The sequence below is a fragment of the Carettochelys insculpta genome, chromosome 3, assembly GCF_033958435.1.
Source record: "Carettochelys insculpta isolate YL-2023 chromosome 3, ASM3395843v1, whole genome shotgun sequence".
NCBI classification, from domain to species: domain Eukaryota; kingdom Metazoa; phylum Chordata; order Testudines; family Carettochelyidae; genus Carettochelys; species Carettochelys insculpta.
The window spans coordinates 117,413,496-117,432,735 of NC_134139.1; the positions used below are offsets into that span (position 1 = coordinate 117,413,496).

The window sequence follows — 19,240 nt, forward strand, 5'->3', positions numbered from 1 at the left end:
CTTAGTAACAAGGCTATCTTCCGAAATTGCTTTCAAAAGTTTCAAGAATTCCCAAGCTCTTTCTCCTATAACTGTTCTCTGAATTGGCTTATTTCAGTTCTCTCCTTTAATGCTTTCCCACTCTGTGCTTCAGGTTTCTTCATATTTTTTCTCAACTTAATCAACAGTTACCTTCCTCTTTAAATGCTAATATTCAGATGTTTGTCTCTTACAGCCAGTTCCTTTATCTCATGGTGCTAAATTGGATTTGCAGAGAGGAGTTAGTTACAAATTAGTCTTCAGCATTCTTGGATATCTTTGCTCCACTGTCCTCCAAATGAGCTGAGGAAGATGGTGTCTGCCTTGTCTCTTTCTTTTTTCTCTTTTTTCGGTACCACCTCCATGCACCTTTTTACAGTCTAATAATCTAGTAAATGGAACATTATATTTCCTTCTCATTCTTCCGAATAAGACTAGCTGAGCTGCATATTGTCAGCTTCAGAAAATTCAAGTTATGATAAAATTAGATGTTAACACTCATTATCAGTAGAGCACACAAGAACCAACCTTATCTACAACAGCTTGTGATTTCACTGCACATATTTTTATTGTTACGTTCTTCGAGGGCCTGATTTTCTGTCTAGCCTAAACCAAGCCACCAATCTGGTGCCCAATGTTGCAAACACAAAAGATAATGAGTCTTCAAAATCTAGTCCAAAATTTTGTTTATTATAGCAAAGCTGGTAGTTCATGTTGAAGTTCAGATTAACTAAAATCTTTTAAACTGGTAATTATGGTTAATATTAAAATGAAAATGCTAACGTGTGAAAGGTAAAGCAAAAAAATTGCTTGGTTTTTAACCTTTTGAATATTGCATTGTACTTAGCAAAGCTCTGATTGTATTCATTTGAAATATAATTCTGGACAACATTAAGTTAAAGGTGGTTTTTTTCTCTCCTATGAAGTTTAGAAGAAATGGAAGAGAAATATCAAAACAGGGAATCAAGACCAGAAGATTTACAGCTTATTGCAGAATTGAAAGACTTGATTGCAGAACGGGACCAACTCATAAAGAAACTGATTGTAAGACATTTTGTGCTATATTTGGTATTAGTATATTAACATATAACTATTAGTCTAATTTGTTGAAAAAACTTTATTAAGGCCTCAGTTATGCTAACAATTATGCATATACTAAATTTTATTGCAGTAGTCCCATTGATTTAAATGGAAATAGAGTGGTAAAGTTTACCACATGCCTAAATATTTGTAGAATCAGGTGTGAAATTGTAAATACACATAAAATTTAAGTTGCAAAAATAAAATCTTTTCAACATTACAATATTCTCTTAAAGCATAAGTGCCTGAAAGCCAGAAAACTCAAAGGTCAGGTTACTTAAATAGAATATAGGACATACATGTATTGGAAAGTACGGGAATATGGAGTGAAGGAAGCCCAAATAACTTTACTTCCACCTTTGTATCTGTATCATAGCGTAAGCGCCCTAAATGTTAGTTAGGTATAGTCCCAGTGTTAAATGGTATGTTGAAAAATGGACAGGAAGTCTGGTAGATGAGTATATCTTAAAGCCTGTACACACGGATGCTTTGCCTGCATCTATAGTTGTCTTAAACCATATTGGGCATGACTTTTGCAAAAGAGTATATGAATGATAACCATGAGTAATACTAAGAATAAGAAATCTGCATGTTCAGAGAGCCCAACCCTAAGGAAAATGAAATATTAAAATGATATTTAATGAGTGTTCTATTCAGAAAAGAGGATGGGAGTTAAATATTTTAAGTCTTGGGATATAGATGAAGTGTAATGTAAGTATTTTTCACTTGTATAGTGCCTGCCATCTGAGAATCTCAGTATACATCCTTTATAAAGAATTAAATTAGCTGTATAACACCTCTGTTAACCTGATAAGTACTATTATCTCATTGTACAGCTAAAGAAATTGAGACGTTAACTCAGGTTTATTAAGACTTATGCTGTACTTGTTCCTTTCACATCTATGTGGCCTCTGCTGTTCTGCGTTTGATAACATGGTAGATGAGAATTTCAGCTACGTTTGTTTTTGAGAACTCCATATTCCAAATTGTCCAAAGCTCAGTTTTATCAACCTTGAAGATACAGGAGTAAGGTATCCCTGCCTAGATTTGAACCTGTGACTTTAGGAAAATTAAATATTTCAGATCATGTGTTTAAATCTCTAAGACACTCTTCATCTGTGCATGAATATTCCATTGTAGCTTCTTACAGTTTTTCTAAATCTGCTTTTCAACAGAAAATACTACCAGACATCCAATCCCTTAATTCTTCCTTTCCATCTCAGTTTATATATTCATGAGAATCTTCCATGACCCTTAACTATGTAATAAAAATCCCACAGAAGCAAGTGAATTTCCTGGTATATTCTGTAGTTTAGTAAAGATAGATTGGAATGGGATTCAGGTGTCTTTGGTTCTAAACCAGCTTCTAACAATTGTTTGCTATGTGACATTGGATAGGTCTGTTAAGCTTTCTGAATCCTGTAAAATGGGTAATATAAACTGTAGAAATATTGCAAGATGGTTAAATAATGGGCTTGAGTCTTCTGTCCTGTCCTGCTCAGCTGCTTTTAGCACAATAGTGTGGCCATAAAGGAGAGTAGTCTAATTTTCAGCATAATTGTGTGGATCATCATCTGGCCCACTGAAGTGCTATATACAGAGCAAGCACACTATTGTAAAGATGAGAATAAAATGTAGGAATTTTTGGGTCCCACTTCTGTATTTAATGTGCTTAACTGTACGACCTTAGAGGAGTTAGGGGTATCATCACCACTCTCTTCCAAAATATATTTGTAATGTGCCAATGAATCTAGCGAATGAGGAGGACATAAGTTGTCATAGTGTTGCTTACAGTTTTACAGTAGACAGTTCTTTGCTGAACTTTGTAACTCTGTCAGACTCTTGACAAATCTTACAAGGTTTAGTGGATCTTAAGTCTGCAGCAGCCTGGTGGAATGTTTGATGCTCCTAATTCAGCAAAGAATAGCTTAAAAGTTAAAAAAGCAGGTTTTTTAAAGCGTAAATGTTGAAGAACTTGAAGAAACCAAGCTGAAGTTTTATGTCAAGCTACCTCTGAATATTTCATTACAAAATAGCATTAAGTCCTAAATGTAATCCATATCTAATTTTCCCAACTTTCATGTCTCAGAAATAACTTGTCCAATTTACCTCATTTTTGGTGCCAAAAAATAGTAGTTTCATTTGTCATACCTCATACATAAAAGATTTGAATCAAACAGCACCTTATACAGGATTTTAGTCAAGTGAAAATGTGGACTAATCCACTTAATAAGGGGAAACTGGTTACAATCACACAATAATGCTAAACCTTGGTTACATCAACACTAGCAAGTTTTTTCAAAAAAGCTGGGGCTCTTTTGAAAAATCAAATGGAACATCTACACACAAAATGCCTTCTTTGGATAATGTTTGAAAATGTAAGGCATTTGAAATTAGTAGCAGTTGAGAAGGCTCACTCCTCAGCCTTTAAGGGTTTTTGTTTGTTTGTTTTACACTGCACTTTGCTAATGGGGAAATATTTGACCAAGGCCACACAAAAGGATAGTAACAGAACAAAATGTAAGCATTGTGGGTCCCTGCCTGTCTACAACCCACTAAACCCTACTGTGTCTCAAGCGCAAAATGTACATGACAGAAGCTCATTAGTGTAAACTATTCAGTGTTACTTTAATTGTTTGTAAGATAATACATAAAGGATTGGAGCTGATAGAAATACAGGTTCAGAATTGAATATGTTTGAAACAATTTTATGTACATATCCTACCATTAGCTAATGGAAAATGCATTAAAGAGAACTTCATATTTCTTGTTCTTTATTAGGATGACAAAAAATTCTATCAGCTGGAACTAGTCAACAGAGAGACCAACTTCAACAAAGTGTTTAATGCAAGCCCTAATGTTGGTGTTATTAATCCACTGGTGAAGGTAAGCTCCACAGTCTTTAATGCTAAAATGAAAAATAAATCTATGTTAATATGTAGTAAAAAAATTATCTATAGACATGATAGGCTCTATATTATGTTAGCTATGTTTGGAACACTGAATATAGCATACTATTTGCTATATTCTATTATTTATTTGTACTAAGGTAGGACTTAGGGATGTCAACAGAGATTGTGATGGGTCCTGTGAAAACATAGCATAAAAGATAGTCCCTGCCATGAAAACCTTAAAATCTAAATAGGTGAAATACATAACAGATGTTGAGGGAAGGATTATAACATACATGGGCCGTGTCTACACATGCACGCTACTTCGAACTAGCGGCACCAACTTCGAAATGGCGCTCGTCACGGCTACACGTGTTGGGCGCTATTTCGAAGTTGAAATCGACGTTAGGTGGTGAGACATGGAAGTCGCTAACCCCATGAGGGGATGGGAATAGCGCCCTACTTCGAAGTTGAACGTCAAAGTAGAGCACATGTAGATGATCCGCGTCCCGCACCATCGAAATAGCAGGGTCCGCCATGGCGGCCATCAGCTGAGGGGTTGAGAGACGCTCTCTCTCCAGCCCCTGCGGGGCTCTATGGTCATCGTGTGCAGCAGCCCTTAGCCCAGGGCTTCTGGCTGCTGCTGCAGCAGCTGGGGATCCATGCTGCATGCACAGGGTCTGCAACCAGTTGTCCGCTCTGTGGATCTTGTGTTGTTTAGTGCAAGTGTGTCTGGGAGGGGCCCTTTAAGGGAGCGGCTTGCTGTTGAGTCCGCCCTGTGATCCTGTCTGCAGCTGTTCCTGGCACCCTTATTTCGATGTGTGCTACTTTGGCATGTAGACGTTCCCTTGCAGCGCCTATTTCGATGTGGTGCTGCCCAACGTCGAAGTTGAATGTCGACGTTGCCAGCCCTGGAGGACGTGTAGACGTTATTCATCGAAATAGACTATTTCGATGTCGCTACATCGAAATAAGCTATTTCGATGTAGCGTGCACGTGTAGACGTAGCCATGGAGAGTTAACTGTGATTGTCTGAAAATGTCTTGTTGGTTCCATAAAGATAAGATGGATGAAGTAAATATTTTTATTGAACCATATTCTGTTTGTGAGAGAGATGGGCTTTCAAGCTTACAAACAGCTCTTTCAGTTTGGGAAACTTCAGAATGTTGTCTACTCTGAAAGGTTGAGTCCTTTCTTACAGAGGCAATGCATTGTTTAACCTGAGATTTCCCCAGCAGCCAGCTCACACACTTTCTCTCTCACTCACACATGTTTGCACAAATACTCTCTCTCTCTCTCCTACTCCCCTTCCTTCTACCCCCATGCCCCTAAATCCCATTTCTGAGAAGTGGGGATAGGGAGGAGAAAGAGGTCAGGAGCAGAGCAGGACAGCTTTCAGTGTCTTAAAGAGCTTGGGGGTTCTGAAAAACTTATGCAGCAGCAGCCACACACACACACACACACACACACACACACACACACACACACACACACACACACACACACACACACACACACACACACACACACACACACACACACACACACACACACACACAGAAACTTAAGCAGCAGCAGCCAGCACGCATGCGCACACACAGTCTTTTTCACACTCACTTCCAATATATACTTGTGTTTTTGTTGTTACTACTTGATCGTTCCTGCAATGCACACTTATTCTGTTATTTTATTCTTTCAAAGTGTGTTGTTTTAGTGTTCTGACTGGTGTCTGCATTACATAGTATTTATTTCTCTTGCACTTTCATTTAATTTTTTGAGTAATGAGTTCTAAACATCCTAACCTATCCTGGCTGGAATCATTATCTAAAAGGTCACTTTTTAAAATATGTATATATGAAATCTAGGGGATTTTGTTTCTACCGATGGTGCATACCGATGGTGCACAACAGCACATGCATCCGTGCACATTAGAACATGAACAGAGGGATCACTGTTTTGTTATCTGCTTGGGATTATTACCTGAAGTGCTGCTACCCCACTGAGCTTGTTTTCCCTGACAGCCTGTGCCCCATAAAACCTTTGTCTTGCTGAGCTCAGATCTCCAGCATAGTGATTCTGTTAAGTATAAAGAGGCACACCGAACAAAGTATGTTGCTAAGAAAAATAAAACAGAACAAACAAGTTAAGCTTAATATACTAAAGCAGGGATTGGCAACCAAAATATCAAGAAGAGCTTTTTTTTTCTTCCCCCAAATTCAGAAAAAAAAATCAATAATTCAAGAGCCACAGTGCATGTGAATACAAGATGGTCCTTAATAAATAACATGAAATCATATGTTTTGTAACCCTTGTTTTAAGAACAGCACACACAACAATGATTTGTATCGTGATACATGTTTACCACATGACACTCAAACTTTTTACGTGTTCTGTTTCCTCACACTTTACATGTTTGTGTTTGTACCACTATCTTCTTGACTTTTACTTCTGAACATATTTTAATTATGCCAATTTTAGTTCACATTTAATTTCCGTTTTCTTAAAATGTGTGTTGCCCTTCACAGCAGGAATGCCGCAAGCTTCCTTTTACTTTTCAAAATCAAGACTTTATTAGTTATCCAGCATTTCAAGGTGACATTTTCTGTTTAGATATGAGTTGTTCATTGTTGGGCTTTTAGATGTTTACCATTTATCAAGTAATCAGGAGGGTGTGTGTGTGTGTTTAAATTTTGCAGTTATAGCATTGGGAGCCACAAAGAAGTCTATAAAGAGAGGCATGCAGCTCCAGAGCCACAGGTTGCAGACCTCTGCACTAAAGAAACTAGCTGCATGTAATATTTCACCCTAAAAGTTGTTCTAATAATCTTCACAGACTAGATATTGTTCTAGTCTGGGCCCAGTTTCTTTCCCAGTTCAGTGTAAGTTGTTAACAGTCATCTTGGGTGGGATAGCCAGGGAGAACTAGAGACCTGGATTATCTCACTCCCCACTGTTAAATATGATTTGCATCCTGTCCTTTGATTCAGTTTGACCCCTTCCCACTGTCTTATAGGAAAATACAGGGTTTAAGATGGATTTCAGCATCAGTTGACGTGATCACACATCTCTACAAGGTCCTTATCACTGTAGGTCATGGGGTGACCTACATGTGTGCGAGAATAATAATGATATATACCTGTATCATAGAACAGGAAGGGACTGTCAGAGGTCATCAAGTCCAGTCCCCTGCATCCACATCAGGACCTATCACTATCTCTAACAGATTTTTTTTTTAAATCTATTTGTCCCAGGTCCCTTAAATGGCCCCTCTCAAGGGTTGAGCTCACAACTCTGGATTAGTAGCCCAGAGTGCAAACCACTGACCTACCCATCCTGCCTATGATATGGAGATACACATCCCATAGAACTGGAAAGGACCTTGAGAGGTCATCAAGTCCAGTCCCCTGCACTCTCAGCAGGACCAAGCACCATCTCTGACAGATTTTTTTAACCTATTTGACATAGGCCACTAAATGGCCCCCTCAAGGATCAAGCTCACAACCCAAGGTTTGTAAGGCCAATGCTGTGACTACTGAGCTATCCCTCAGAGGATTATCTTTTGCTAATGCGATATCATAGCCCTGAAGTAGGAGTGACCCAAAACAGATAATATCTACTGTTCAGTATTCCTAACTTGATCTACAAAAATGATACATGCGTACAAGTTGAATAATCATATTCCATAGATTACAACCTTCCCAATGCTATCTCACAAGAAGTGTCTCATATAAAGCTTAGTCCAATTACATCTTACTCATAAACATATTCCCATAAGGACTACGGAATGACCCATCACTTTTATCACTTATACCTTTTAAGATTGGAGTCATAATTACTTGGCAATTTTTAGACATTGATTATTGTACATTACATTATACGAGAGGCCCGTTTGTAGCTCTGCTTTAAGTGGAATTTGGGCCTGAAGAATGTTGTAGACATAAATTTGTAATACACATTCAAAGTGCATGGGCCAGGCCGCTCACTGGCCAGGGGAAAAGCTCCATTGGGGCCTGGGCCAGGCCCAGGCCCTGTTCTGGCTGGGAATGGATGGGGCTGGCTTCAGCCCCAAGCTGGCCAGTTGGGGGGCTTCATTAGGGACTGGGTGAGGCCACACTCTGCGTGGGGTAGGGGCTGGCACAGTAGGGGGGCTCAGCTGGTGGAAGCTGGGCAGTGTGGGGTGCACTGAGCCACATGCTGGCTGGGGGAGGGTCTGGAGTTGGCATGGTGTTGGGGGGCTCCATTGGGAGGGCTGGCCTTGGCCCCAAGCTGGCCAGGGGAGTGTCTCCATTGGGGGCTGGGTTGGGCCCTACGCTGGCTGGGGGAGGGCCGGAGGCTAGCACAAAGCAGGGGGTGTGGCTCTGTTCGGGGTTTGGGCCAGGCCCCATGCTGGCCCAGGGAGGGGCTCCATTGGTGGGGCTGGGTTGGGCCCTGCACTGAATGGGGGAGGGGTTGGCACAGTGATGGTGGGGGACTCCATCAGGAGGCTGGGCTGGGCCCAGGGCTGGTTGGGGGAAGGGCTGGGGCCAGCACAGTGTGGGGGATGGTGGGAGTACCTGCGAGAACCTTGCCTGGACAGACAGACAGACAGACACATCACAAATAATATATATAATTACATTTCTTTATTAAACCAATTCTTTAGTTCATCTGGAATAATTGTGGCCTTATCCATTTGAAAAACACACGCTGAGCTATGCTGATGGCATGACAACAGCGTAGAGTAGTAGCACAAAAGATGTGCGTGGATCAGAAGCAAGTTGGGGACTTATGACTAAGGGCCTGACCTAGTGTACATTGCAGTCAATGGAAGGATGCCTAGAACAGGGATTCCCAACCTATGAGTCAAGACCCAAACATGGGTTGCAATTAGATTTCTTAAGGGTGGCCAGCAGCTTGGAGCTTCATGGGGCTCTTAAAGGAGCTAAAAAGAAGCTATTTGCAGCTCCTTGATGCTGCAACATCCAGCAGCTATCTCTATCAACAGAGAAGCAATTATACCTTACCAAGACAGCTTCTCCACCTTTGATATTCGTAGTTATTCCAGGCAAGCCACTTAATAGATTCTTGCAGTAAGTAATTTCGTCCCCCACTTTCCCCGTTGTCCCCCTTCTGTTCTGTGTAGCTGATTTGTCAGTTTTCATTTTTTTTTTTGATATCTCCCCTCCAGCCTCTGAGTGTGACCCTCCCAGCTCCCCTGGCCCCTCCAGCTTCTGAATGGGGGGTTTAACCTGGTTAAGCGGCTTGGGGATCAGGCTCTTTCCCCCCCACCACAACTCAGATCAACTATAATAATAAAGTAATAATTAACTGTAATAAATGTAGTGTTAGTTTATTATTAGTGTATTTTCCTTTTTCTATGAAATAACAACTGTGAATATATAAACATGAGGTGGCACAGTTTTATATTCTTGCCTCAGGCGCAAAATTAGCTAGTTACGGCACTGCTTCTCCCCACCTGTTTTTGAATTGCCTTGGGTCATCAGGTATTCCTGAATTATCAGAATGGGTCCCCATCTGGAAAAGGTTGGGAAACTCTGGCCTAGAAGGATCGGGCCTTAAAAGCTGCAGAAGTGATTTGTTGGAAACTGAGCCATGGGAAAAATATGAGGAGATCCCTATTGCCTTTTGGCTAAGCTAAACAGCAGCATTTAAACCTCTTGAAACTGAACATATTGTAAATTCTAATTTTACTGGAATAGAGATGATGGAATGAATAATCAACAAAAAAGGAAGGTAAGACTGTGGGAGACGACCTAAAATGAAGGGAGAAAATTACAGCTCATATTGCACCAGTAAAACGTAACAGTCAACTGTCAAAATAATAACATGAAAATTCATGTAATTTTTTTTTGGTTTTTCTTCTTTCTGCATCTTTCTTTTACTAATTCCATGTTTCTCTTCATTCTGATAACCAAATGAACAAGATCAGGGAAGGGTTGCATTCAGTATACTAGAGAAAACACTGTGAAAATATTTATATTTAATGGAAATCCCACATTCCCAGTACTGCTAGATATATTTTCCACAGTTTTTCTGAAACTACAGTAGATGTGAAAAAAATTTTCTTCTCAAAATCCACCTTCTTTCTCCATTCCTATATTTTTCTGTGGCGGTCTTTATTTCATCACCTTTTACTACAAAGTGACTTGATTCTGTACTCTTTATGAGGCCATGACATACTATTCAGCATTCACATCAGTTATTTTTACGTGTGTTTCCCATTAGACAGAAGCTATTCCAATGTGAGCCAGCTGAACGTGTCAACTATTTGCTCCTGTTGACACTGTCATATGACGACAGGAATATTGGCAGGAAAAAACCCCAACAAATACAGGATAAAAAAAAAACCTGAGCATTTTCCATCAATTGTAATGTCAGTGCTTCAGAGGGCAAAAATCCAGAGTCATTTCAGTGAGGCTATGTCTACAGTAGAGGGCTTTGCCAACAAAACCTGCATAACGTCCAGATTCTCAAACTGACCTGTCAACAGTAAATCATCAAAATGCAGCATTTTGTTGACAGTCTTATCCTGCTCCCCACAAGACATAACGCCGCTATCAACAGAGATCTGTTGACAGAAAGCTAGTCTGGATGTTCCAGGAGGCCTTCTGTTGACAGACAGGGCTTCTGGAACACCAAATTGGCCTGTGTGCCGCTAGGCTTCCGGTTGGCCATTTGTCAAGAGAGCAGCTAGGCAGTCCGGCTGCTCTCTGTTGACAACGCAGATCGCTCTTGGAATCCACTTGGTAATTTGGCCACAACCTGTCAGCAAAGGTTGTTGGAATATACCTTCTAACAAAAACTTCTGTCGACAAACCACTATAATCTAGACATAGCCTGAGAGAGAACATCAGTTCTTAGGTAGTTAAAGACTAATGTTTCCATTAGTAATTACCTTGTCTCCCCTTGCTAAAATAATTTGGCCTTGTTTGTTTTTAAAGTATACATTACTAGAGGACAGTTTTAGAGGAAAAGGAGACTTCTAAGTCAGGAATTGTAAGTAACTCTGATCTTTGAACACTGAGGCATGATCAGGCAGAATCATTGCAGCACTACTGGCATCATCTTAAATGTGTGCAGCAGATTTCTGTAGTATTGTGTGGTCACGTTGTCTCAGATTCTATATTTTGAGTGTATTTTATTAGAGTGCTGTCATTTTGTATCTCCAGAATGCACTGTTTGCAAAATTCCAGAAATCTGGTTTATTATATGTATTTTACAAAACTGCTTTATTTTTCCCCAAGCACTTGTATGGAGGGAATATGCTGTGGGAAATTTAAAATTGTCAAATTTAAGCTAAGAAAAAATTGCCAGAAAAGAATGACATATCAAGCATAAAGCTTTAATATGATATAACTTCTTTTGAACCACTATTGGTATGCTTCACAGACAAATCCCTTATACTTCCACTAATTTGTTCACATGGTGTTTTCCTGTTTTTTCAGCAGAGACTGCCTGAGGCAAAGTGGGAGAGTTTAAATTAAATCTTTCTCAATGGAAAACATTTGCCAGTAGTGCTTAAAAAGGGACTTTACTGTTTCCTCTATCAAGGCTCTAGTTTAAACTGACTTCTCTTCAGGAGGGTGGGGAAGAGAGATACTGAGGCATTGTCTGCATTACAGCCGGGTTGACCAAACCTTTTACATTGGCCCCACGTTTTGTCCTTGCAACTACCAGGGTCCCCTCAACTTGTCTAATGTAATCCAAACTGATAGAAATTTTGTTTATGTTCATATAAAAAAAAAAACTTCTGGCACATTTAAGAAAATAACTATGTAGAATGTAAACATATTGGTATATAAATGTGAATACACATACATAAAACAGTTCCAGAGAGGTAGCCATATTAGTCTGTATCACTTTCTGTCCTATATACATAAAAACAGTAACATATTCAACATTATTAATGAGATGGGTGAGCCTGAGACCCAGCAGCTGATTGTGCCATGCCCCCTTATGACATTTCATGACCCCAGCCCCACCCCCAAGCATTACAGCACAGATTTTAACAATATGGCCATGTCAGCAGGGCTGAGTCACTAAGTTGAATAGTAAAGGATGTGCCAACAAAATACTTCCACACCCTCAGAGCAAAGTTTGCATTGTTGACATGACAACACTCCTGCTGACAGGAGCAGTGGAAGACTTTTATCTTTTGCAGGGGTTGGTGTGAACAGCAAAAGTTCAAAGCCTTCGGAACACATTGATGTTGCTTCTCCTATTGGCTCAGAGTTGTTGTTTCAGGCTGATGTGTGGACCTTTTTTCTCTGAACACTGAATGTGCTGCATTAAAAGCACTTGCAGCTGCCAGCCAGGTGAGAGGACTGTACCTGAATTCAAACATTGGTCTCTCACCTGGCAATACAGGACACTATCAAAAGAGCAATGTAGTCATTTACAGTTCAATTCTTTTCCACATTTGAACTCATTATTGCTGTTATTTCAAGTGCAGTTCTGAAAAGTGTATGTTAAATTTATACGATAGTGCATTTTAATCTCAGAGACTCCATTTCAAATGTGCAGTTTAGAATTAACAAGATTTTTTTCTAAGCGCTTTGAATGGGGTTGTACCTGTATTTTATACATAGTATTTGTGAGAAAAAAATATATCAACTTCACTTTGAGATTAAGGCTATGTCTACACTACCACCCCCTTTTCAAAAGGGGGATGCTAATGAGACACTTGAGGATATGCTAATGAGATGCTGCAATGAATATGCACTGCCTCATTAGCATAAAGGCAGCCATGGCACTTCAAAAGTGCTGCTTTCGGTGACGTGCAGGTTGTCTACATGGGGTCCTTTTCAAAAGGACCCCACACACTTTGAAATTCCCTTATTCCTATAACCAAATAGAAATAAGGGGATTTCAATGTCTGTGGGGTCCTTTCGAAAAGAAGCTCGTGTAGACAAGCCGCATGCGATCAAAAGCAGCACTTTTGAAGTGCCGCAACCACCATTATAGTAATGAGGCATTGCATATTCATTGCAGAGCCTCATTAGCATATCCTGACATGTCTCATTAGCATCCCCCTTTCAAAAGAGTGGTTCTAGTGTAGACACAGCCTAAGTGGAATATAATTTTTAATGAAAACGGTTTTACTTTTTAAATAGGAAGTACTTGTACCAGAGCAATGAAGAGACAATAAATACGGTACTCCTCACTAGCCATTTTTCTGTAAAAATTTTTGAGTGTTGAACCTCCCATATGTTTATAAATTCTAAGCAATCAGTGAGGGGGAGAGAGAGCTTGTACTGGCATGGAGGATTGTAGATACTCATTCATTTTTACAGGGAAATAAATTACTGATACTAACATATCAGTATCACAATAACTCATCTGTCTAAGTCACTTGAGGTTGAAAGATACATCAAATTGAAAAGTTGATTTAGTTATGCCATCTAGTGGCTATAAATATTTTACTTAAAGAGAAAAAAAGCACCACCTTTTATCTTTCTATAGAAGGGAACTGTATAATAAACCCTGTATTGTATCAATAATAATCCAATATCATCCATTTTATGTGGGGATCATCAGTGCTTTTAATAAAAGAATGTACCTTAATTGCAGGTTTCCTAGATTTCTAGTCAGATAAATCTAATTTCACCAAACTGTACTTAAATGGCAAAGGAAACATACTGAACAGATTTACCTTTTCCTTCAATGAATTTGCTGTATTGCATTTGATAGTAGAACTATTTCACTAATCCAGAGGCAGTATGTAAGTAGAAAGTAATGCTAGCAGATTGAAGCATAATTTCGTCGAGACCTAGCTACCTCTCCATTTTTTTCCAGTAGAATATTTTGTTATGTACATTCAACATGCCAGAATAATGTTTATTGCTGAGCTAGACCTGAATTCCTTCATAAATTTCCTTAAATGTGTGTTCCAGGGACACAATAAAAGTGCAGTTATGGAAACTATTCCACTTCCTTCTGAAATCTGCTTCTTATAATATTTTTTAAAAAACTATAAAAGAATTTTTCTTCTCTACCAATCACCTCATCTGTCCTGGTACATGGAGCCTTCCTTACATTTGTTATTTTTAATGCAGCAAAAGAAGAAGAATGATAAATCAACAAACAGGTTTGTGAGTGTCCCCAATCTAAGTGCTCTGGAATCTAGCGGAGTGGGCAATGGACATCCTAACCGCCTGGATCCCATTCCTAATTCACCCATCCACGATATTGAGTTCAACAGCAGCAAACCACTTCCACAGCCAATACCACCCAAAGAGCCCAAGACGTTTTTGAGGTGAGCACTGCCTCACCAATCCATTTTTTTTCTTAACTCAGCAATTTTGCATTCCTATATAGATGAAAATCCCACTTTATTAACACTGACTACAAATATTACTGTGGAATTTTTATGCTCTGTTTATAACCTCTTTACAGTATTCCTTTTTATTACAGAGCCTGTTGAAATGTGAAATATTTTTCCACCTTTTTATAAGTCTTGAACCATCAACTTCTAAAATCTTTTAATATTTCTCAATATGATTCATGTGCTTCCAATTGTTTACATTTTTATGAACAATTGCTTTCAATGTGTGTGTGATTTACCAGTTGTCCATAGGGAATTGTCTTAAACAGGGAATTTTTTAAATTCATTATTGTGTCATGGCATTTATATGACAAAACTGTTTTCTGTGCTGCATTGATTTTTGTTTCACTTCTCATCTGTGTCAAAGTGTTTCATAAACATTAGTTTAGTACAATACTGGGAAATATGCATGCTTGGGTGTTTTAATGCTGGCTTTCCGGTCATAAAAATCAGCATTACAATCTCCAGGATTAGTTCTTTAAAGGAATAGTAGAGTAAATTGTGCTTTTAATTTAAACAAATGAATTAAGAGGGAAGACTCAGGGCTTTAAACATGTGGATCCTAAATTCACTGTAGAAGCGGTGTTCTCTTTTTATAGTTGGAGTTGCTTGTTGCCCTATTCCTACAATGCACTTTATTTGCAAATCAAAGAAATGGCATAAGTGTCAGCTGAACAGGCAGATGTTTCCTTTTTTGATTCACATGGATAATGACACAGTTATGACAAGTGATAATAGTAAACTTGGCGAAAACAGAATTAAAAAATAAATACGTAGTTAACATACTGTTTCAACAAAATGCACTTTTGTTAAATACATTTTGTCACTTATTTTTCCCTGTGCATGTGCTATGCATGTATATGCTCAGACGTCAGTAACGTGCATGTGCATGAATTCATGGATTGTGATGCTGGAGTTTCCATTTCACATTGTTTCGTGCCTTGTAATACCCCAATAAAACGGTAGGATTATTTTGTTCTTAATTTGGGTTGACCAAAGAACTTTGATCTAGTATTAAAAATACATATATTTTTCTTGCTAATTCAGTGGAATTAATGTGTTTGAGGAGTGGGTGGGGGGCAAATTTGTTTCTCATGCACCAATTTCCTTGTTCCTAGTGTGTAATAAATGTATTTTAAACCATGTGCATGAAATTATACAAATAATATTTCAGTTTGATTTATGTAAACTATGAAAATACTATTTTTGTTCAGTTTTTGACTAGTCTTTGTTAAGCACATGTCTTTAAGAATGTGATGCTTGCATCATACTTCTGAAAACTATCTTTAACTAACAGAAAAGGATGCTAAAAGAGGACCCTCCAAAGTTACCCCCAACAATTTTTTTTATCCAACAAAAAAGTTAAACGTATGATTTTAATTAATATTATCTCCAAAGATTTTCCATCCTGTGATGTGGCTTCTTAATTTGTCTGTGCTGCTGAGGCTCTCCAATGGAGTGGATGATCACATATATTATGAAGGGACATTAATCTAGACCATATGTTATGCTAATGAGATATTTGATGTATGAAAATATTTCTGGATCATTTGTGTTCCATATTGTATTTTGTCCTTTTTTCCAGACCTTTTGCACTCTTTATTTTGGCTGTGGGTTAAATTTTTTTTCTTTTTATGAATTTAGCCCTCCTCAGACTGAAGCTTCACCAGATCCACAACGCCAGGAATGGTTTGCTCGATACTTCACATTCTGAGAGTTTTTTTGTGGCGCACCGTAGTGTGGATTGTGTCTAAGAGCATGACTTTAAGTAAACCCCATGTGAACAAGCTTTCCAGTACTATGTCAAACACTGTGAATGAGAAAGTATTTGTCTCTCTGATTTGAAAATGCACTGTATTTCATGTGGTATTTGTTGGAATCACTTGACATGATATTCCATAATGTGTGTAATTATATCAATTATTTTTATTTAAAATGGAGGAGTCTCTAAACTTTGTAAGTATTAAATAATAAATTTTGGTAGAATAAACATAAGACTTTCCCCATTTTTCCTATAAATGTATGCTTTCTTTGATTGCAGTAAGGATCCCTCTCCCCCCAAAGCAATATATTGTATATTTATATCCAAATAATCTTTTAATTATAAATAAAATAAAAATCAGAGTAGGGCAAGGTATGTTTGATTCATCCCAAATTTATTTTTATGTGTACCACTTTAAAAACCGTCCTATTAATAACATTTAAAGTGATGATATAAAATCACATAGCTGCTGATCTTCAGAACTAAGTGACTGTCAAAACCACAGCAAAAAAAGAAAATGCTGCATATTTTTTAACTACTTGCCTACTGCTCCTTAAACCCAGCACTCCAGAAATAACTGCTGCACTTGATGTCATTTCACCACAACCTATCTTTATGAATTACCTGATTATTTTATGTATACCTACAAAGACAAATGCTCTTTGGACCATTGGGGATACAAACCTGAGGCCTGGTCTACACTAGGAGAAAAAAATCGATTTTAGATGTGGAAATTCAGGTATGAGAATTGCATAGCTGTAGTCAACTTATTTAAAATCAATTTTTGCCACCATCCACACAACAGAAGAAACTCTCCTGTCAATTTCCCTTACTCCTCATGACTGCCAGGAGTACTGGTGGGTCGATGGCAGCACCATGACAGGTCGATTTAGCGTGTCCCCACTAGGCATGCTAAATGAAACCAAGGCAGATCGACCTCCAGTACTTTGATCTTCCAGCAAGTATAGATGTACTTTAAGTATCACTCAGACACACCATCGGAGCCACGACCTGGATTATTCTATTTACTTCCTACAGTCCACAAACCTGGAAATTCTGGACACCCTATCATTAAAAGAAGTCCGCATTTTGAAGACATCCTCGTTCAGGCAGAATACAGGCTTTAAGAGTAACCCTAAACTGATTATACATACAGCCCTATGCAACTCTCTTATAAAAGCTCAAACATTCATTTGTCCACATGAAGGAAGTTATTTTTTTAATCTTTTGACATGAATCCATGGACTACCTGGCTTTTTCAGGTCGTAAACCTGATTCACTAATGTCATAAACTGGTACGCTGCCAGTGTTCCTTCATTTCCAGAAAACTGGTATAACAGACTGGAGAATCAGGGTGACTATCTTTCTTTCTTTAATTCAAAGATTACCACAAAACAAAATAACACCGGTAGTCTCAGGGAGAAATATATCTTTTTTGTTTTATGAATGTTTTTTAAATCTGAAACTATTTAAAAATACAAAGGTCAATTTTATTATTTAAAGAAGGTTTTAATCAGCCCATAAAAAGCACATAGAGATTCATTATTTGTTCTGAAGCCCTGACTATATTTTATTTTTCTTTATACACAAATATCAAGTTAAACATACTCTCATTAGTTATATGTTTTATATGTAGTGTATATAAATATAAATGAACAATTTGTATGTTTTCATATAAATATCATAAAATACTCTAAATGAAATTTTTGAAAACTTTATCTTCTGTAATTCAGCTTGAAAATTTCACTGAAAACCATGCTCTGGTGATGCTGCCATAGTTTAAAGTAAACAGCAGATTGTATGTAGTTGGTGAACTGAACTGTAGCTATATGCAACTTTTTAATTTTAGAAGAAAGCCATATTGGGCCAAAATGTTAGATTTCTTGGCTATTACCTGAAATAAAACACAGCAGATACCTTTGTTCTAACATTCTGAAGTGAGTGTTGTATTTTTTCTTCTCTGCCTTGCCAGTGTTTTCACAAGGACACTGCTTCTTTGCCAGCCCAGTACCTTATTAGTTACAGCATTAAGCTGCATAATCGTGTTTTGCATATGGAGTTTATAAACTCCATATAAAACCAACTAAACTCTACTTCAAATTTTCCTGTTCATGCCTGTTTTGCTCTTTTTAATAAATGGTGTATTGGTAGTCTCTGCTGTTGGGCATCAGCTTTCCCAGGATGAAAACAAATTTGAAAAACCACCAGTTCGAGTCCTTTAAGGTCAGCAGCTCTCCGACTGCCAAACAAGTTTGTCCTTCCAAAAGGAATCAACTCCCCAAGAATCCAGGAAGACTGAAAAATTCTGTCAAATGCAGAAAACTTGATGCAAACTCTTCTCCACATTTTGTTGATTGTCTTGCATGTTAGGTTCACACAGGCATCAGCATTACCAGAGGAGATGATAGTACAAGCTAGGCTTGTGTCCTACTTGGAATATCTGATGCTTTAGAGAGAGAGAAATCCATAACAACCCTTGCTAAAAGCCCTGTTTGCTAGCTCTCCCTCTCTCACATGCAGATTTTCCTCACTGATTGGTTTCATGAGAATACTCTTACACAGGAGGATTGTCAGAATCTGTATTTTCTGTTTGTGGGTGAATTGGGTGAATTCCTTCTCAGAGTCCCCGAGTGACATTTTAGCATTCTGCTGCCTGAGATTAGCTTGCCATATCATTGTAGCTTGAGAAAATATAAATGTTGTTAATGACAATAAAATTGTCTTCCCCCTTTTGTTGTTTTCAATTTTATCTAGCAAGTTTGGAGTTGTTATGGACCAACATTAAATAGTCTAGTAAAATAGCTTGTAAAGTACCCAGGCAAACTCAAACACTTGTATGATTTGACAAAAGTATAACAAACCTGTTTGTAAGTCAGTACTAGGCTTCCCCAGAGAGATTGGCACGATAAAGTAATAAAAACTGCATTTGACATAATGGCAAAATGTAAAGAAATGCATGAATCCCAGAAGGTTTTCTTACAATTAAGCTAGAGAAATATTCTCTTCAAGCTGGCCCTTTTCCTCCGTCTCTTTGTGGTACAAAAAGGCTAGAAAGCTGGTGGATATTCCTAGGTAATAGAAAACTGTTGTGACTTATGGCTGACTCTTCCACCAGCCCCCTTATTACTTCCTAGTCAAAGGGACAAGAAGTGTGGTTGGAGAACT

The 19,240-nt window shown here is 38.3% G+C and overlaps 1 protein-coding gene across 4 annotated transcripts in view; it reads left to right on the forward strand.

Annotated features, from left to right (window-relative positions):
• FAM184A (family with sequence similarity 184 member A) overlaps nucleotides 1-17,984 on the forward strand; it is a 161,097-nt gene extending 143,113 nt beyond the window's left edge. For 2 of the 4 annotated variants that reach the window (XM_074990666.1, XM_074990665.1), the window contains 4 exons: nucleotides 945-1,062; nucleotides 3,880-3,984; nucleotides 14,045-14,244; nucleotides 15,958-17,984. In XM_074990666.1, coding sequence (XP_074846767.1) covers nucleotides 945-1,062; nucleotides 3,880-3,984; nucleotides 14,045-14,244; nucleotides 15,958-16,027 — 493 coding nt within the window. In that variant the 3' untranslated portion in view covers nucleotides 16,028-17,984. Of the gene's footprint in view, nucleotides 1-944; nucleotides 1,063-3,879; nucleotides 3,985-14,044; nucleotides 14,245-15,181; nucleotides 15,276-15,957 lie in introns of all 4 variants that reach the window. The other 2 variants (XR_012645058.1, XM_074990667.1) reach the window with 2 other exon arrangements.
• The last annotated feature ends 1,256 nt before the right edge of the window (nucleotides 17,985-19,240 follow it).